We start from the raw sequence: 18336 nt of genomic DNA on the forward strand, positions 1-18336 counted from the left end.
CGTAATGTCTACTTGAAATTGTTCAGGCTTTCCCTGACCCATAAGACTGGACCCCTTTTTAAAAACATGTTTCATTCTTCTGAATTTCTGTTTCATCTGCTTTCATATGCTTTTATGTGTTCTTATATTAGTGTTTTACTGGTTTGAAGCTGTGCTTTTGCTTTAACATCTTAATAATATATTGTTTCTTTTTTGAAATGGTACACTGCTTAGAGATTTTTAAAATATTAAGCAGTATAAAAATGCTTTTCAATAAACATATTTATTTATCTATAAGATGTATTTCTATATTGCCATATCATAAAAATATCAGGATGGTGTTCAATGTGAAAACATAAAAAGCATTGTGCTATCAGGAAGGTTTTCCTTAGCGTCTAGTCAAAATACCCTTTCTTGAAATTTGAACCCATTGGAGAACTAATTTGCTCCATCATCTCACTGTGATAGTCAATATTTGAAGGTGGCTGGTATCATCCCTCCTGCCAGCAAAACATAATCAACTCCTTCAGCCTTCCTTTACACATTCTAGTTTGTCAATATTCCTCTTAAGAGCATTGGCTGTCTTTTTTCATCTCTGCCATTTCTAAAACTCCATCCGCTTCTGCTCCTTCAGCTAGGCTATCGGTCCTTTGACTCCATTCTGAGTGACCTGGTCCGTTTCCCCAATTTCTACTGCATCGATCCTGACTATCACACACAGAACAGGGGGTTAGTCCACCTCCTCCTGCATTTCCAGTGGAACTGGATTGGGATCATTTTTTTGGGAAATGAGAGTGGTGAACATTTCATCCGCTCTCTGAAAGCAATACTTGCCCAGAATGATATCTGTGTGCAATTTGAAAAAAGGATCTGGCGACAGATCTCGTTGTTCAATGAGCTTATAGGAGATCAGAAAAATCTAATTTTGACTCTTGCAGAGAGTACGGCTCATGTTGTGATCATCTCTGGAGATTACAATACAATGCAAAATGTAATAATGCCATTCTCTTCATATGAAGCACAGACCAACACTACATTCAGAAAGGTTTGGATCCTGACAACTGAATGGGAATTTGCTGCCATCGGATATCACTATGAGTGGTGGAATCTGAAGTCCTTCCATGGTGCTTTGTCATTCACTGTCCACACCAGCAATGTGCCAGGATTCAACCACTATCTTTGGGCGTTAGATCCATACAACCCTCAAGGGGATGCCTTTCTCCGAGACTGGTGGGAAGTTGCATTTGTCTGTGAGGTTTTGAAACCAGGGTTGGGCTTGTCTGATGGCCAGAGAATGTGCACAGGGGAGGAGAGACTAGAGGACTTGCCAACCTCTGTCTTTGAAGTGGCCATGACAGGCCACAGTTACACCATCTACAATGCTGTTTATTCCATTGCACATGCGTTGCGTGCCATGTATGTATCGGCATCAAAACGTGCCAGTTTTGGTGGTGACAGAAGGAGGTCATTTCTTCTGAGTGTGAAGCCCTGGCAGGTAAGGTCCTTCCTCTTTCATGTCCATTGCTCTCTTTATAACAGGTGATTGAACTTATCTCAGTTATCACCTAGATGCTCTTGATTGTCAAACCTCAGAAATGTCTATACCTGTTCAGTGGAGACTGGTGGCTTTGATGTCATTGGGGCACTGAATTGGCTCTAGGTTTTAATTCAAACTTTCAAGGAACTGTCCTCACTGCTGACCATAGTTTGGGAATAGGTTTCAGCACCTTAGACAGTTCCTTGAAAACATTTCTTTCAGATCCATTCCTTTCTGAGGACCATCCACTTCAACAACAGTGCTGGGGATGAAATCTCCTTTTCAGAACATGGGATGGAATCTGCTGGATTCAATATAATCAACTGGGCGATCTCCTCAAACAAATCTATGGCTCAGAGGAAAGTTGGATGGATGCATCCAGGGGGTCCTGCAGGGTCAAATTTCAGGATTGATTCCGATGCCATTGTGTGGGCTACCCAGGTGGGTAAGACATCTGCTTTGGGGTACAGTCAGAAAGGGGACCCACTGACAAGGGTCACCCCACACCACTCGGACTTGATCCTCCTCCTCTTCACAATTGTAGCCTGATTATTTATTTATTTATTGTATTTATATACCACCCCATAGCCGAAGCTCTCTGGGCAGTTTACAGTAACTAAGAACATTAAGACAAATATACAAATTTAAAACACATCTTTTAAAAACAATTTAAAACACAATTTAAAAATTTAAAACAATTTAAAAACACATACTAAAATGCCTGGGAGAAGAGGAAAGTCTTGACCTGGTGCCGAAAAGATAACAGTGTTGGGGCCAGGTGTACCTCATCACCCAAATCATTCCATAATTTGGGGACCACTACTGAGAAGGCCCTCTCCCTTGTTGCCAGCCTCCGAGCTTCCCTTGGAGTAGGCACCCGGAAGAGGGCCTTTGATGTTGAGCGTAGTGTACAGGTGGGTTCGTATCAGGAGAGGCGTTCCATCAGGTATTGTGGTCCCAGGTATTCAGTCACCTCTCTCTCTGGCTGAGACAAAAATGGTGTAGAGCAGAAGCAGTGAACATTGCTGCCTGCTTGCTCCTTGGCTCCGTTCCTGGCAAGAAAGCAGGTTGCACCAATGATAAGGAGTCACAGCAGCTGGTAACATTGGTGGTGAGGAGGTAGACTCACAGAGGGAGGGATTCTGTGGAAGGGCTCTTCCCAAAGGCCCTCCGAAACCTGGAGACGGCACTGGTCTCTTCCAATGAGGACGCTAGCCAAAACCAAAGGGTAATCAAGTGTGGCCATCACTGACTCATGCTCAGTTGACATTTACACAAGCAACGATAACTGCACTACTTAACTGCACTAATTTCAGACTCCATGCTTAATGGTCTTACAAGGGGCACTCTTGGTATTGCTTTGCTTATCTCAGAATACATGAAAAAAGCCCTGTAGCATCCGAGGGTTCTCTTGGTTATTCTTCTGAGTGGGCCCCAGACCTCTGATGTCACCCACAAAACCACTAATATTTCCCTCATAGCCAACTCTCTGCTGTTGCAGACACTGCCTTTTTCTCGGTGCGTGGAACATTGCCTGCCAGGACACAGCATAAAAGTGAAAGATGGGGAACCAGTTTGCTGCTATGAATGTATTCCTTGTCCAGAAGGGACAATTTCTAACCAAACAGGTATGTTGTTCCATATGAATCTTCAAACACCTGTTAGCAGGCATGGGAGGGACAGGGCTGTGGTGGTGATGGTTGGACTCCAACTAGCATCAGCTACCATAGCCCATAGTCAGGGAATCAACCATTCCAGCTCCTCAAGAAAAAGAAAGGTTCAGATACCTAAACAGTTGTTGCTCATTCCAGATGCAGTTCGCTGTACTAAGTGCCCAGAAGATCAACAGCCAAACAAGAACCAAGACCAGTGTATCCTCAAGAACATCAACTTCCTTTCCTATCAAGACACTTTGGGCTTTGTTTTAGTTTCTCTGGCCTTCTTCCTCTCTCTCATCACCTCTCTAGTGCTGGCAATCTTCATTAAACACCACAACACACCCATCGTCAAAGCCAACAATCGAGACCTCACATACCTCCTCCTCTCCCTCCTGCTGTGCTTCCTCTGTTCCTTCCTGTTCATTGGAGAACCCAGGAACTTCAACTGCCTTCTCCGACAAACCACTTTCGGCATAATCTTCTCCGTTGCCGTTTCTTCCATCTTGGCAAAAACTGTCACGGTGGTACTAGCATTCACGGCCACCAAGCCAGGAAACATGGCAAGAAAATTCCTGAAGACACAACCGGCAAATATCATTGTCCTGGTCTGTCCCTTCATCCAGGCTACCATCTGTGCTGGCTGGCTGGTCACCTCTCCCCCATTCCCAAACTTGGACTTCCATGCTCTACCCGGAGAGATTGTGGTGGAGTGTAACGAAGGCTCCATCATCATGTTTTATGCTGCCTTGGGTTACATGGGGCTCCTGGCCCTCGTCAGCTTCACAATGGCGTTCTTAGCAAGAAAATTGCCTGACAGTTTTAACGAAGCCAAGTTTATCACCTTCAGCATGCTGGTGTTCTGCAGTGTTTGGGTCTCCTTTGTCCCCACCTACTTGAGCACCAAGGGCAAGTTCATGGTGGCTGTGGAGGTCTTCTCCATCTTGGCCTCTGGTGCTGGTCTCCTGGCTTGCATCTTTCTCCCCAAATGCTACATTATTGTTCTGAAGCCCAGTCTCAACAGCAAGGATCATCTCATGGGGAAAAAGAGTCAGGGAATCTAACAACTCAACAAATCTATCTGTCACTCAATCAGACCTTCCTGTCAAATTGGTTTCTGTAAGGAATGTGGTAATATTATTCAGGAATCATGGTGTTCAGTAACTAGCCAATCACATTTTCTTCCTTTCTGCTAGATTCATGTTCTTCTGTGTCTCAATAACCAAACTGGGTATTTTGTCTCTCTGCTGATGTTTATACTGAAGGTCCATATGATGAAAACATCGCCCAAATTTTAGCTGAGTCAAGGACTAGATAGGGATCAAGTAACTTGTGACATCTGACATCATTATAGCTTAATTTACTTTAATCCTGTGGACAGGGCCCCTCTTCCATTTATCTTCCATTACAGTATTCCAAATTAAGAAACAATTTAAAGCAATAGGAGTACATTTATTCCCCTGTCCCCTCAACAAAGGTGGCTTCCCTTCCTGTCTCAGTTTATGGAAAATGCATAAAGTGGTAGAAAGAGTTACAAAACCGAAGAATAACCTTGACAGGAAAGGTGAATCACAAGCATATTTCCTCACTCAATTTTCTCCTCATATTTTCTGCAGAAATTTGAATTCATATAGGTTTTCTGCACCATTCTAAACTGTGGACCTTTACAGTGCAATCCTAAAATGCCAGGATGTGGGAGGGAGGGAACACAGGTGGCTGAATGCCTTAGCCTGTTCCTTGCTTGACTCGAGCTGGCAGGGCAGAAGTGAGTGGAGGGGTGCTCTAAAGCTTTATAGGGCTTTGTACATCAAAACCAGCACCTTGAACTTAACCTAGTAGCCAATAGGCAGCCAGTGCAATTCATTCAGCAGCGGGGTGACATGTTGGCAATACCCTGCCCCAATGAGCAGTCTTGCTGCCACATTTTGCACCAGCTGCAGCTTCCGGACCAACCTCAAAGGCAGCCCCACATAGAGTGCATTATAGTAATCCAGTCTGGAGGTTACCAGTGCATAGACAGCAGTGGTCAGGCTATCCCGGTCCAGAGATGGCCACAACTGTCTTACCAGCTGAAGCTGGTAAAAGGCACTCCTAGCCATGGAGGTCGGCTGGGCTTCTAGTGACAAAGATGGATCCAGGAGCACCCCCACTTTATTGGCCCTCAACCAGCCCACCATCAAGTCCAGGCACCGGTCTCTCCCAATTCAGATGTTACAGAGAAATAGAGCTGGGTATCATCAGCATACTGCTGACACCTCTTTGTGATTATTGCATCAATAAAAGGAACTCAGAGTTTCTTGTCCTTGAGAAAGTTGGCTGTGTTATTTTTTTCCATTATAGCAATATTCCATAAACAATAATACCATCTGTCCAATGAGAGATCTAGAGTCTGTTTCCATTGGGTGGCTATTAACAACCAACCAGCAAGTAGCATGTACAGTAGATAGCCAATTCTTTCGAGAGTATTGTAGCATCGTTTCCATCAAAAAACATTAAACAACATTAATTTTGGACACACTTTGACCTTGACAGGTAAAATGAAACACATTTCTCTATATATATCATTCCCCACTATTGTTTCACCCTTTCACATGTCCACCACAGGTGGCAAATGTCTGGCTACCTGACATCCCAAGCAGACTTTACTTCCCAAGGCTGAGTGTGGGAGTTAATGTTATCAGAACGGCTGACATTTCCAGATAAATGGTGTAATGTGATAATTTTATTGACAAATGGCTTCTGTTTATAGCATATGTTAACAAGAACAACTGAACCACTTATACCTCCTATAATTAATACTTACTCCTTGAAGGGCATACTGGACAGAATGGCATGGGGTACCCATGTAGCGATGACAAACGTTCCAGGTTGCCTTGCTCTGTAAGTAAACAGTAGGTTTCAGCTTAAGTAGGTATTTCTGTGCATTGGCCATTGGAGTTTGCTATTTGAGTACAAAATTCAAACGTGTATAAACACAACTAAACAGATAAGATGCCCAAATTCAATTAAAACACCAGCCACTGCAGTTTGTGGACAAACTATAAACATAAGGACAAATGAAACAAGTGTCCAAACTTAATTACATTAAAAAAACTAATTTAATACAATTTAAAACTCAGGGCATTGTTCTAGCCCTTATTTTTAAGGCAATCACTAAGAATTCTGCAGTCTTTCCTGACGCTAGCTTGTGTTGACCCCCAAGGAGAAAACAGAAACGGACTGCCTTCAAGTCGATTCCGACTTATGGTGACCCTATGAACAGGGTTTTCATGGTAAGTGGTATTCAGAGGTGGTTTACCATCATCTTCCTCTGAGGCCCAGAGGCAGTGACTGGCCCAAGGTCACCCAGTGAGCTTCAGGGCTGTGTGGGGATTTGAACCCTGGTCTCCCAGGTTGTAGTCCAGCACCTTAACCTCTACACCACATAATAATCCACTAAACCCCCCTCACGGAGATAGTAATGTGGTGATTAACTCTTTATGTGGATCTCTGTGTGAAGAGCAAAACAACCTGTGTTTTGGCCCTGTCATCTCCACCTTGGACATATCTGATTTTGTAATGGGATTCTCTTATAGCGGCCCTCAAGTGCTGCTGAAGGAAACACATCCAGCTGTGCACTTGAGAAGGCTCTTCTATATTTTGGGAATACGCAGATGTCATCTTATTATATATTCAGCTCTGCATGACTAACATTAACACTATGTTAATGTTCTGTTTATTAAAACAATGAAAAAATGTATTTACCAACACGTATACACAGCCAACAAAGCCCAGATGCAGTTTTAGAAACCGATATGAGGAAAATAGTTGAGGGGGAAAAACAAACTTTATCAACTTTAATAACAAACTTTAATAACACTATAAATCTTCGCTTCAGTCACGTCAGGACGCAGGTAGAAAGGCGTAGCTGCAGCTGCCGCCATTTTCTGAGAAGGTGGCTTTTTCCCTTAGAGCAGAGTTAGAGCAAAGTTGGAGCCTCCGACCTTGTCGTTCGGATCCTAACACTAATGTGAGGAGACCCATTCTGAGGAGAGGACTGGGGTACGATTCCTCTCTTCCCCTCACACACAAACAATTTCCAACTGCCAGGCAACTTTATTCCAGAGAGAGAGAGACAGAGAGACGCCAGGGCTCCGAGATGTTGCAGGGAAAATAAGATGGTGGATGAATGCCACCCCAGCTGGTGCTTTGCACCGCATCGGCCACCCTAATAAAAATGCAGAAAGGAAGACACTTCATAAATATGCCAAGGGCAACTGGCCTAGGCCCTCTCAAAGCTGGTGTCAAAGCACTGGTGCTTACTGTTAAGGCCCTGCATAACTTAACAATCTAGGAAGAGCCCTGCTGGTTCAGACCAGCACACCAGCAGCTCCAACTCTGCCCAGCGCTGCGCTTTGAGCCCACAGCACAGTGGAAAAAGTACTTCTCCAGATGAGGCTGGGAAAGACCCCTCTTTGAAGCCCTAGAGCTGGGGTAGGGGACCTTTGTCAGCCTCTTCCCTTCTCGGGCCACCTTCCAGGGGCCACGTAGAAGTGGTGGCTGAAGAGCAGGTGGAGCAATAAATGCTCATTTTGCCTTCATGGATTTCACTCCCATACTGCTTTTTATCCTCCATCCAGAAAAGCAAGAGGTATGATCAGACTTCAAGGACAATCCCAGCCAGGCTAGAAGCCAACCAAACAGAAAACTGAAAAGAAGGTTGAAAGTGTCAGGTCAGGAGACTGTGCAGCCTGGGGAGAGTCCAGAGGGCCAGACAGACAGATCTAGAGAGCCATATCCGGCCCTTGGGCCTGAGCTTGCCCATTCCTACCCTAGAGGGCTACTGCTTGCTAGTGTAGGCCAGCATTTCCAAACCTCTTTGGGTCCCCAGATGTTGCTGGACTACAGTTCCCATCATCCCTGACCACTGGCCATGCCGGCTGCAGGGGATGATGGGAGTTGTAGTCCAGCAACACCTGGGGATGCAAAGGTTGGGAAAAGGTGGTGTAGACGATTCTGAGCTAGATGATCTGACTCCAGAGGGAGAGGGAAATGAAGTTTCCTGTGTCTGTCAGTCATATTTTGGCTTGTTCAATAAATTATTGTAGAAATAAACCATGGGTTTGTGCTACAGCCGGACTGGGCCCAACTCCGTAATGCAGGTACACGAGTGATCCCATTGGAATAAGATAAACAATAAAATAACGGAAGGGGGCCATCCTTGCATCCCTCATTGTGGCGCAGTTGCAGCTTCCAGGTGATTTCAAGGTCAGCCCTACAGAGGCTGTCATGTGCATCGTTATCAGTCCCTCTACAGGGCATGAACGATCCCCACTGGGACAATAAAGGAAAGGAATTGTCTTGCTTCTAATTCTCATCCAGGTGAGAATTCTCTGCAGGTCACGGTGAAAATGTAGCAGCTATATTGGGCAGCGCAACACCTGACTCATGACTGCCGGACGTCTTCTGGCTATTTCATGAGACATCACCAACACCTGCACACCTTCAAGCAACTGTAAGGGCAAAATGCCTCCGACCCATGGTCCCCCCCCTTAGGAAAAGAAATTGTCCAAATTTAGATTTTGGAAAGCTGAACTCAATACCCACAACACCCACCTGCAGCTTTCCCCACAAAATCATTGTGAAAGGAACCGCCACGCCTCTTCCTGTGACCGTGAAATGTCACTTCCATTCCGTTAAGTCTTGATAAATAGTTCCCAGGGACTTAAGTTGGGGGAGAGGAATTGGACTCACTCTTTATAAAGAGGGAAGCTGCCCGTTATTCTTCCCTGAGAGACGAGTAGACAGACGGACAAGAACCAGTTCTCTGAATATTTCAGTTGGAGAGAGAGGTAAGATTGCTTTGGAAGCCACCATTAAGAGTATTTGCAGAAAAGGCTGATAGTGCATGCTGGGAAGTTTAAAGTTTAAATGACAAAATACAAACCTACCCAGTAATAAAGCATGCTTGCTGCAAATGTTGATGGTGGATATTTCCTGGATCTGGCAAAAATTTGATATTCAAATGCAACATTTGACATCAAATTATTTCAGGAGCCAGCAGGGAAGGACTGTAGTTCTGTGGGTAGAGCATCTGTTTTGCATGCAGCAGGTCCCAGGTTCAATCCCCAATGGCATCTCGAGGTCCTCAAATCAGATCAAATCAGACCTTTCTTCAGAACCATGAGGACTAGAATCTTATTTTCTTTGTTGGAACTCAAGTGGTAGAGTGTCTGCTTTGCATGCAGAAGGTCCCAGATTCAGTCCCCGACGGTATCTCCAGATAGGGCTGCAGAGCTGCTGCCAGTCAGTGTAGGCAATACTGATCTGGATGGACCAATGGTCTGACTCAGTATAAGGCAGCTTCCTAAGGATGGGTAAAACCTCATAATTTTTTGTTTCAGTCTCTTATTTTTCAACCTTAAATTGTGTTCTCCACATTTCTATATCAGTTGTATTTTTTTAAAAAAGGTCCTCCTGAAAATGTATAACTAGATTATCTCCTTGGTAGATATGCATCTGATCTCGGTGTTGGCACTGACCGGGCTGGTCTTGCTGAGGGCCTTTGCCACAGCGCGGGATCCGGCCCTGGATGGAGCCTGGAGAGACTGGAAGCTCACCTATTCTAAAGAGTACCGTGAGGTGAGTTTGCTCCGATATAACTAGGATTAACCACATGCTTGTGTCTCAGAAATTCTGGCACAGTTGTGTGCTCCTGAGCATGTGCAGAATGTCATTTCATGGAGCAAGTCATGAGGACTAGGTACCTCTCTGTATTGGCACAGAAATTGTCTTTCTGGCTCAGGCCAAGGTCCATTAAGAGCACAAACATGTCTTCTCTAAGTATATCCCTTGAAGTTTAGTGGGGCTTACTCCCACGTAGCGATGGAAGGATCTGTCAATTGTGGTTCTCTCAGTTGCCCGTTTTTCCAGTTCTGAAATGTAGTCTATGCAGCCCCACACAGGGAAGGTGCATTTGATCTTGCCTCATTTGCCCTTGTAATGTGTATACGTTTTAAATTGTTTAAAATTGTGTTTAAAAGATGTGTTTTTAAATTTGTATATTTGTTTTTAATGTTTTCAGTTATTGTAAACCGCCCAGAGAGCTTCGGCTATGGGGCGGTATATCAATACAATAAATACATAAATACATTAAAATTCCATTCTCTACATTTCTGGAGCAACTTGCAATTTTGATTTAAAAAAAATCATTATGAACATTCTTCGGCATTTTAACGAGAATTTCTCCTAATAAACACATATTTGTATGCAGTTTTGACTAAAGTACACATTTTTGCAAACAACTTATCCTAATGTTATTTTCACTAATATATGGATTTTTATGCCAAGTTAATTATTTGCTTAAGTAGTTATTAATTCAATAGCTCTAAGAGCATTTATAATTGATTTATTCCATACTCTTTTAATTATTCTTTTAGACTGTAATCCAATGCACACTTACCTGGGAGTAAGTCCCATTGAACCCAATGGAGCTTACTTCCGAGGAGGCATGTGCTGGATTGCAGCCTTAATCTGCTTCTCGCCTGCTTTTCGTGCATACGCAAAAAGCCTGGTTGCCCATTGTTCAACAAACGAAAACTGATTTTTATGCTAATATATGGATTTTTTGGTTAGAGAATTGCATCACAAAATTTGGATAAGTGTGAATCTTGAAGGATGGCTACGTTTCAGGTTCTCATACTGCTTTGGAAAGTGTATATTTGGTAGATTCGGCTTTAAATGGAAACTCAGGCATCCCTGCACCTATGCAATGCGTAAAGAATCAAATAATCATAGAGTTGGAAGAGGCCATCGAGTCCAACCCCCTGGTAGCCTTTGTCCAGCAATAGCCAACAGGGTGCCCCACAGAGAAGTCCACAATCAGGGCATGAAGGAAACCCTCCTGTCCTCTGACTCTGGGTGGATCGCAGGTCACAAAAACTTGTGCATCCTTAGAGGCACTTTTCTCTCCAGCTGGAATTAAAATTAGTGCACCCCTGTGCAGCTGAATTCTAGTGCTGAGTTCCTCTGGCCTCCAGGCCTTTTAATGCCCTTTCTGAGGTAGGTGGGTCATAGGCTGTTGTCGGTTCATTCTTAACCAGCAGTTTCCTTGCAGAGAAATGAAGACTTCCGGAGATCGGTGTGGGAAAACAACCTGCAGATGATTGAAGAGCACAACCGTGAAGCTTCCCAGGGAAAACACACTTTTCAGATGGCAATGAACCACTTGGGCGATTTGGTAAGCAAACTCTGAGCCCAACTGCCACGCTTATTGTCCTTCTCAAGCCTCTCCTCGTGACTCCCACTTTAGAGGCCACATCTGGGTATCCTGGCATCCTAATAGTGCACCTCACACCCGAACAGTGCAATCCTATATATGTCTACACAGCAGTAAGTCCCACTGTGTCCATTGGGGATTACTCCCATGTAAGTGTCTATAGGACTGCAGCTTTAAGCCACCCATGAGTTCCTAGCAGAGTGAGGCAACATTTCAGCTGAGGATTTGCCCGCTCACTGCTCGAATCAAGACGCAACAGGAGCTTTGAGGGCAAGAAGGAACGTTGGCATTGACAACTCTTCTCTCCTCCCCAGACTAGAGAAGAGTTTAATGAACAGCTGAACGGCCTCCGCCCTGATCTGCCCAGAAATCTCGGAGGCAGCAGCTTCACCTGGTTCAAAAAATCTGCCAATCCTTCGCTTCCTGAGTCTGTGGACTGGCGCACCAAAGGTTATGTCACCCCAGTGAAAGACCAGGTGAGTAGAACATCACATTAGGGATGGGAAGGTCTGTCAGTTCCTCCCGTTTCTCATCTTTCTAGTCTTAAATTAAGTTCTCCACATTTGTGCAGCAATTTGTAGATTTTTTTAAAAAATACTCATGAAAATTCTCCAGCATTTTAAGGCTAATTTCTCCCAATAAACACCTATTTGTAGGCAGTCTTGACTAACGTACACATTTTGCAAGCAATGTCTTGTCATATAATGCCGTTTTGTATGTTATTTTCAATGAGAATTTGATAGATAGGGCTTGACTCGAATTTCTCACCTATCCCATGCCACATGGGCAGGCTTAAATAATCAAGCCAGGGATTCATAGTTAATTACAATGATGAGATCCCTCAGTTGTGGGTAGGGATGAAATAAGGCTTTGTTTTCTATTCTGCTTCATATTCATGATGTGCAGCACCGTTTCCTGTTTGCTATTGTTTGGTTGCCATTTGTTTGAACTTGAGTCTGTTGCCCTGGCCCTGACCCAGCCTTGACCACTGGATCAAACTGTTTCTCCTCTTCCACAGGGCAGCTGTGGGTCTTGCTGGGCGTTCGGTGCCACTGGAACCTTGGAAGGTTTCCTAGCCCGCACGACTGGCAGGCTGGTCTCGCTGAGTGAACAAAACCTTGTTGATTGCTCCTGGGCGCAAGGCAATCAGGGATGCAATGGAGGGTGGCCAAGCTGGGCCTTGGATTACGTGCGGTTAAACAATGGCATCAACTCGGAGAATACCTACCCCTACGAAGCACGGGTAACGTTTGAACAAGACTTACAATTTTGCAATCGTGTGGTACATGCACAATGCTCAGCCGAATCTCCTTCCTTCCTTTCTCCATCTTCTCCAGCCTGTCACACTGGATAGAGTTATTTATGGGCTATTTTCTTTCACTCAGCTAAGGTTAGTCGACCAAAAAATAAAGACAAAATTTGGCCACAGGCTTCAGATGACTGATTGATATCTGAAGGTGGAAGAACCATCTTGGCCTCCCTTGGAATCTCCCCTCAGCTGTTTCCCTCTGCTCAGGGCATGGAGGCCAGGACTTGGCATGCCTTATGTTCTGATTGGTTCTTTCCTCTCACCACTTCTTCCCAATGAATCCTGGGAACTGTAGTCAGGGGTAAAACTACAGTTCCCAGGATTATTTGGGGGGAAGCCATGTGCTTTAAATGTATGGTGTGAATGTGACCTTTGTCTCCGAGCGATGCCAGTTCAAGTCTGGTTTTGCCCTCATCTCCAAAGGATCATTTATTAAAAAATATATTTCCTTCCTTCCTTCCTTCCTTCCTTCCTTCCTTCCTTCCTTCCTTCCTTCCTTCCTTCCTTCCTTCCTTCCTTCCTTCCTTCCTACTTACCTACCTAAAGATTTAGCCCAATAGACTGTGAAGGCCTCTGGAGAATGGAAAGGAGGGAAAGAAAGATTTAGACATGGTTGGGTGGCAGATCTGGCCTGGAGCTGCCATAGCAGCTCTCAGTAACCTGAGAAGTGACAGCCCCATTTGACAGGGATTGTTTCTGCCCTGTGGCACACTTTGGTGCATACTGTTGGGATTATAAATGAAAAAAAGCTTTGTAAGGGCATTGTTTGGAACCAACCCTGTCAAATTCAAATGTATAATGTACTATATACATTGTACTGTTGTGAAAAGAAAATATTTTGTTAAATAGTTGTTGCTGTTTTGTTTTTTTTAAAAAAAGAATTGTTTCTGCCCAAAATGTAAATATTGGCTGCCGTTTCTTTGCAGGATGCAAACTGTCGGTACAAATCCTTGGATCGAGCAGCCACATGCAGTGGCTACGTACAGCTTCCGCAAGATGATGAGGAAGCCCTGGAAGAAGCTGTGGCTACTATTGGCCCAATTGCCGTTGCACTGGATGCTTCTTACTTTCAGTTTTACAGCGGAGGTAAGGTAGCCTTTGGATAGCAAAGAGGCTGGGTCGTTACAGCAGTGATGAGTCTAATTGCTGAGTGATATTCAACACAGAGCGATCATCAATATGGGAAATTTGGAGGAGTGTGGTTTATGATCAGTCATAAGAACCTAAGAACCCAAGAAAAGCCTGCTGGATCAGGCGAATGGCCTACCTAGTCCGGCATCCTGTTCTCACAGTGGCCAACCAGATGCCCCAATGTGGAGCCCACACGCAGGACATGAACGCAAGAGCAACTCTCCGCAATTGTGATTACTAGAAACTGGCATCCAGAGCCAGTTTTCTCTGACAGTGGAGGCAGTGGTAGTTAGTTAGCTACTGTTAGCTTTTCTCTCCCCACTTTCTCTGCATAATTTTATGCACCTCTCTCGTGTCGCCTCCTACTCTCCTTTTTCTCTAAACAGATTTATTTATTTATTTATTTATTTATTAAATTTATATACCGCCCGACCAGCAATAGCTCTCTGGGCGGTGAACATAAAATAAGCCTGGTTCTCTAAACAGATAAGCCCTAAATGTTCTAACCTTTCCTCCCAGGGGAGTTGCTCCATCCCCTTGATCAATTTGCTTGCAGCTTTTCAGCTATGAATGTGCACGTTGAATGTATGAAATGTCCAACGCACATAATATCGCCCGTTCTAACGCCGAAGGAACCACATCAGTTGATTTGCCCTATTCATTGTCAAAACCCTTGTGAGTTAGACCTGGTCTTGACTGTGCACTTCATCTCTTCAGCAGCCAGCCACATTTCTGATCTTAGATTTACAAACTTACCTTCAGCTGTTGCAAAGAGTAGCTTATATCATCTCGATGTGAACTACCTTGAATTTATGGCTCTCCCATGCTTTGACGGAAAGCTAATAATAGAAACAGGTATAATCATGAGAATCTGGTGTTTGCATCTGAAGCATCGCAAGCAATTGAAACTATGGATGTCAGAGAAGTTTGTCAGAAATGGAAATGGCTGCAGTCGTCAAGTGACAGATGAGAAGACAAAGCCAGTCCATTTATTCTGAGTGCAGAGTCGTAGATTTGCTGCTGCCCAACCCTGGCTTTTCTTGATGAAGGTGCAGAAGGGGGCAGCAGCCAAGAGCGTGAGTGGCCTGATGATCCAGGCAAGTACCAGGGAGGGCCTCCCAACGTTCTCTGTCTTCCATTCATTGCTGAATTTGCCTTCCTCATCATTCCCAACTCCTCCTTTGTCCAGGAGTCTTTTACTACCCTGGGTGTGGACAAGTCTTGAACCATGCTGTGCTGGCTGTTGGCTACGGCACCACTGCAGACGGGGTTCCTTTCTGGATTATTAAGAACAGGTAATGTGGGAAGCAGAGGTGCCAGAAGACAACAGGCAACCGGTGGTGCCCCTTGGGCAGATGGGGCGGGAAGCAGGGGAGCCTGAACAGTAGGCAGGGCCAGAGCCAATGCCCCCATCCTCTTCCCTGCTGAGTTTTACAAGGGGCAATCCTGAGACTGAGGAGAAGGGAGCTGGCATCCAGGGCCAACCCCTGGACTGGTTGTAAGAAAGAAGGCAGGAAGGTCGTGGCTGGCTGAGGGCAAGCTGAAGCTGGTGGGGCAGTGCCACATTTGCTCCAGTGGATCAGCTGCCATTGCAGCCAATGCATAGGTCTTTTTTTTTGGTTGCACACGTAAGTAGTGATGTGTTGATCATCGTGATGGTGGGCAATGAGATGGACACCCTGCCTGAAGGCATGGAATTATCCATCAGTGCCCAGTTAGTGGAGGCCAGGCTGCCTACAGAATCTCGTTGGTGGGGCAGAGTTTACGCTCAGGATAGCAAGGTCCCTAAGGTGCAATCCATTCCTGTTTCTGAAGAAGGAATAGCATTCCCTTAGTTAGAATATTTATATGCCACTTCTTGAGCTGGACCAGGACAGTGTAGATTGCCAAAATAGGGGAAATGCTTAAAAGCATCCTAAAACATCTTAGTCCTCAAGTTAGGAACTGAGGAAGCTGCCTTATACTCAATCAGACCTGAGGTTCATCCAGCTCAGTACTGTCTGCACTGAGTGGCAGCGGCTCTCCAGGGCTTCAGGCAAGGTTCTCTCCCAGCCCTGCATTGAGGTGCCATCGGGGACTGAACCAGGAACCTCCTGCATGCCGACGAGATGCTCTTCTGTTGAGCCATAGCTCAGGACTCTCAGTGGATGAGACACTGGGGGAGTTATGGGGGGAAAGGTCTGTTAGCTCCAAAACGGAGCACCTGCCTTGCATCTAGAAGCTCCCAAGTTCAATCTCCAGGATCACTGATCAAAACAACCAGGAGTGAGTGACGGGAAGGAACAGTGCTGAGTTAGAGGGGCATAAAGTCTGACCTGTAAGGCAGAGTAGGCCCACTGCAATTAATGAACCTAAGTTAGCCATCTCCATTAGCTTCAATGGGTCTACCCTGAGTAGGGCTAGCAAGACGTATAGCCCTCTGACCCCACTTCGATTGATCATGCTCCCCTGTCATTCCCAGTTGAGAAACAACTTCTTACTGAGACCCTCCGTCCCTCTCTTTGCATTTTATCCTTCCATAGCTGGGGACCTTACTGGGGTGACAATGGCTACATCCTGCTACTAAGAGGATCCAATCACTGCAGAGTAGCAAGCGTGTCAGTTTACCCCGTGTAACCTGCTCAGGGGCCATGATCCGGTCTTCTGGAGTCTTCCCAGCCAACAGTGAATCATCGGGGGCATCGATCTCCTACCAAATATAGCAGGAACGACATTCTGAAATTAAATTATGTAGAGCACCATCTCGATTGTGTTTTTTTAAAAAAACAACCAATAAAGAATTAAGCATGTACTGGCTCTTTTGAGTGAGCATTTGCATAACTTTAGTGTTGTCTTGTGTGTTCTGGAGGCTGCGTACAGTTTGAATTTGGGTGATGTTAGACTAGAAGACATAACAAGAGCCCTGTTGGGTAAGGCCAGTGGCCCATCTAGTCCAGCATCCTGTGCTCACGGTGGCCAGCCAGATGCCCCAAAGGGAAGCCAGCAAGCAGGACCTAAGTGCAACTAAGGTCACATCCACACCATACATTTAAAGCACATTTCACATGCATTTAAACTGTGGTTTACCCCTCACAGAGCTACAATTCCTACCAACCTTAACAGTTCCCAGGATTCTTCAGGGGAAACCATAGGCTTTAAATTTGTGGTGTGGATGTGACCAAGGACATGGGAGACCCTGGTTCAAATCTCCACTGAATCATGAAGCGAACTGGGCCAATCTCTCACTCCTGAACTACCTCATAAGGTTGTCGTGAGGATAAATGGAGAATAGGGCAAGCCGTGAATCTCTCTCCTTGGAGAAAAGATGGGATATACATGGAATTAATAAACCAATGTAAGGTGTAAATGGCAAATGGTTTGAACTGGTTGCCAAATCCTCTCAGTTTTTGGGTTTCCCCGAAACTTTGTCTAAGGGGAAGAGTGAATCCCAGACCATGACTCCTCCTACAGCAACGTCCACAAGCCGTGTCCCCCTCCAGACCATGTCTTGGAGAAATACAACCACAACCACGGTCAAATCAGTGGGCAAGTCAGAAAGGGGTTGGGGAACTGGATGAATTGGCCCAGATGTATATAGCGCTTTGATATCACAAGATATGAAAACGTTTTCCACATATAGAGCTTTCATACTTCAGGCATCAGAGTTGCTCTCATTCCAAGAGACTCCAAGAAAGAAATTGTCCGTGAGACAATTTAGTCTCATTAAAGGATAGACACAGGCCACATCCACACCAGACATTTATTCAATTTTAAACTGTCATGGCTTCCCCCCAAAATATCCTGGGAACTGTAGTTTGTGAAAGGTGCTGAGAGTTGTTAAGAGATCCCCTCAGAGAACTACAATTCCCAGAGTTCTCTGGGGAAAAGGGGCTGACTGTTAAACCACTCTGGCCACTGGAGCTCTGTCAGGGGAATAGGACTCTCCCAATAACATTGGGTACCCTTCACAAACTACACTTCCCAGGATTCTTTGGGGGGAAGCCATGCCTGTTTGACTTGGAATAAATGTCAGGTGTGAATGTGGCCTCAGTTCTCCTCAGAACCTAGTCAAGCTCTGCTCGATTAGCAAGCAGCAGGCCCCTGCCAAAGCTGATTTTTCCACTGTTGTAGTGATGTTTATTGGCTGCTGAGCTCTGCTGTGCAGCTCCACATCTTCCATCACCAGAAGGCTCTCTCACTTTTCGTTCTCTCCCTCTTTTTAACAAACTCATAAAAATTGTCCAGCATTTTAGTGAGAATTTCTCCTACTAAACACATTTTTAACGCAGGTTTGACTAAGGTAGACATTTTTGCAAGCAATTTCTCTTAATATTATGCATTATGTACGTTATTTTTCACTCACAAGTTCGTTTTTTTTTTCAATTAATTTTTATTCTAATTTTCAAAACCAAAATAATACAAAAAGAAAACAACACAAATCAATAACTAATACAATACAAAAAAATACATATATATAAAAATATTGACT

At 44.8% G+C, this 18336-nt stretch overlaps 1 protein-coding gene across 1 annotated transcript; it reads left to right on the forward strand.

Annotated features, from left to right (window-relative positions):
* Nucleotides 1–8874: 8874 nt before the first annotated feature.
* On the forward strand, nt 8875–16580 carry LOC133372287 (procathepsin L-like). Its single transcript, XM_061600659.1, has 8 exons — nt 8875–9002; nt 9662–9792; nt 11267–11389; nt 11743–11904; nt 12447–12671; nt 13664–13823; nt 15058–15163; nt 16391–16580. The coding sequence occupies exons 2-8, from the start codon at nt 9664–9666 to the stop codon at nt 16482–16484; spliced, it is 999 nt and encodes a 332-aa protein (XP_061456643.1). The 5' UTR covers nt 8875–9002; nt 9662–9663; the 3' UTR covers nt 16485–16580.
* Nucleotides 16581–18336: the final 1756 nt, after the last annotated feature.

The sequence above is a fragment of the Rhineura floridana genome, chromosome 18 (genome assembly GCF_030035675.1).
Source record: "Rhineura floridana isolate rRhiFlo1 chromosome 18, rRhiFlo1.hap2, whole genome shotgun sequence".
In the NCBI taxonomy this organism is placed as follows: domain Eukaryota; kingdom Metazoa; phylum Chordata; class Lepidosauria; order Squamata; family Rhineuridae; genus Rhineura; species Rhineura floridana.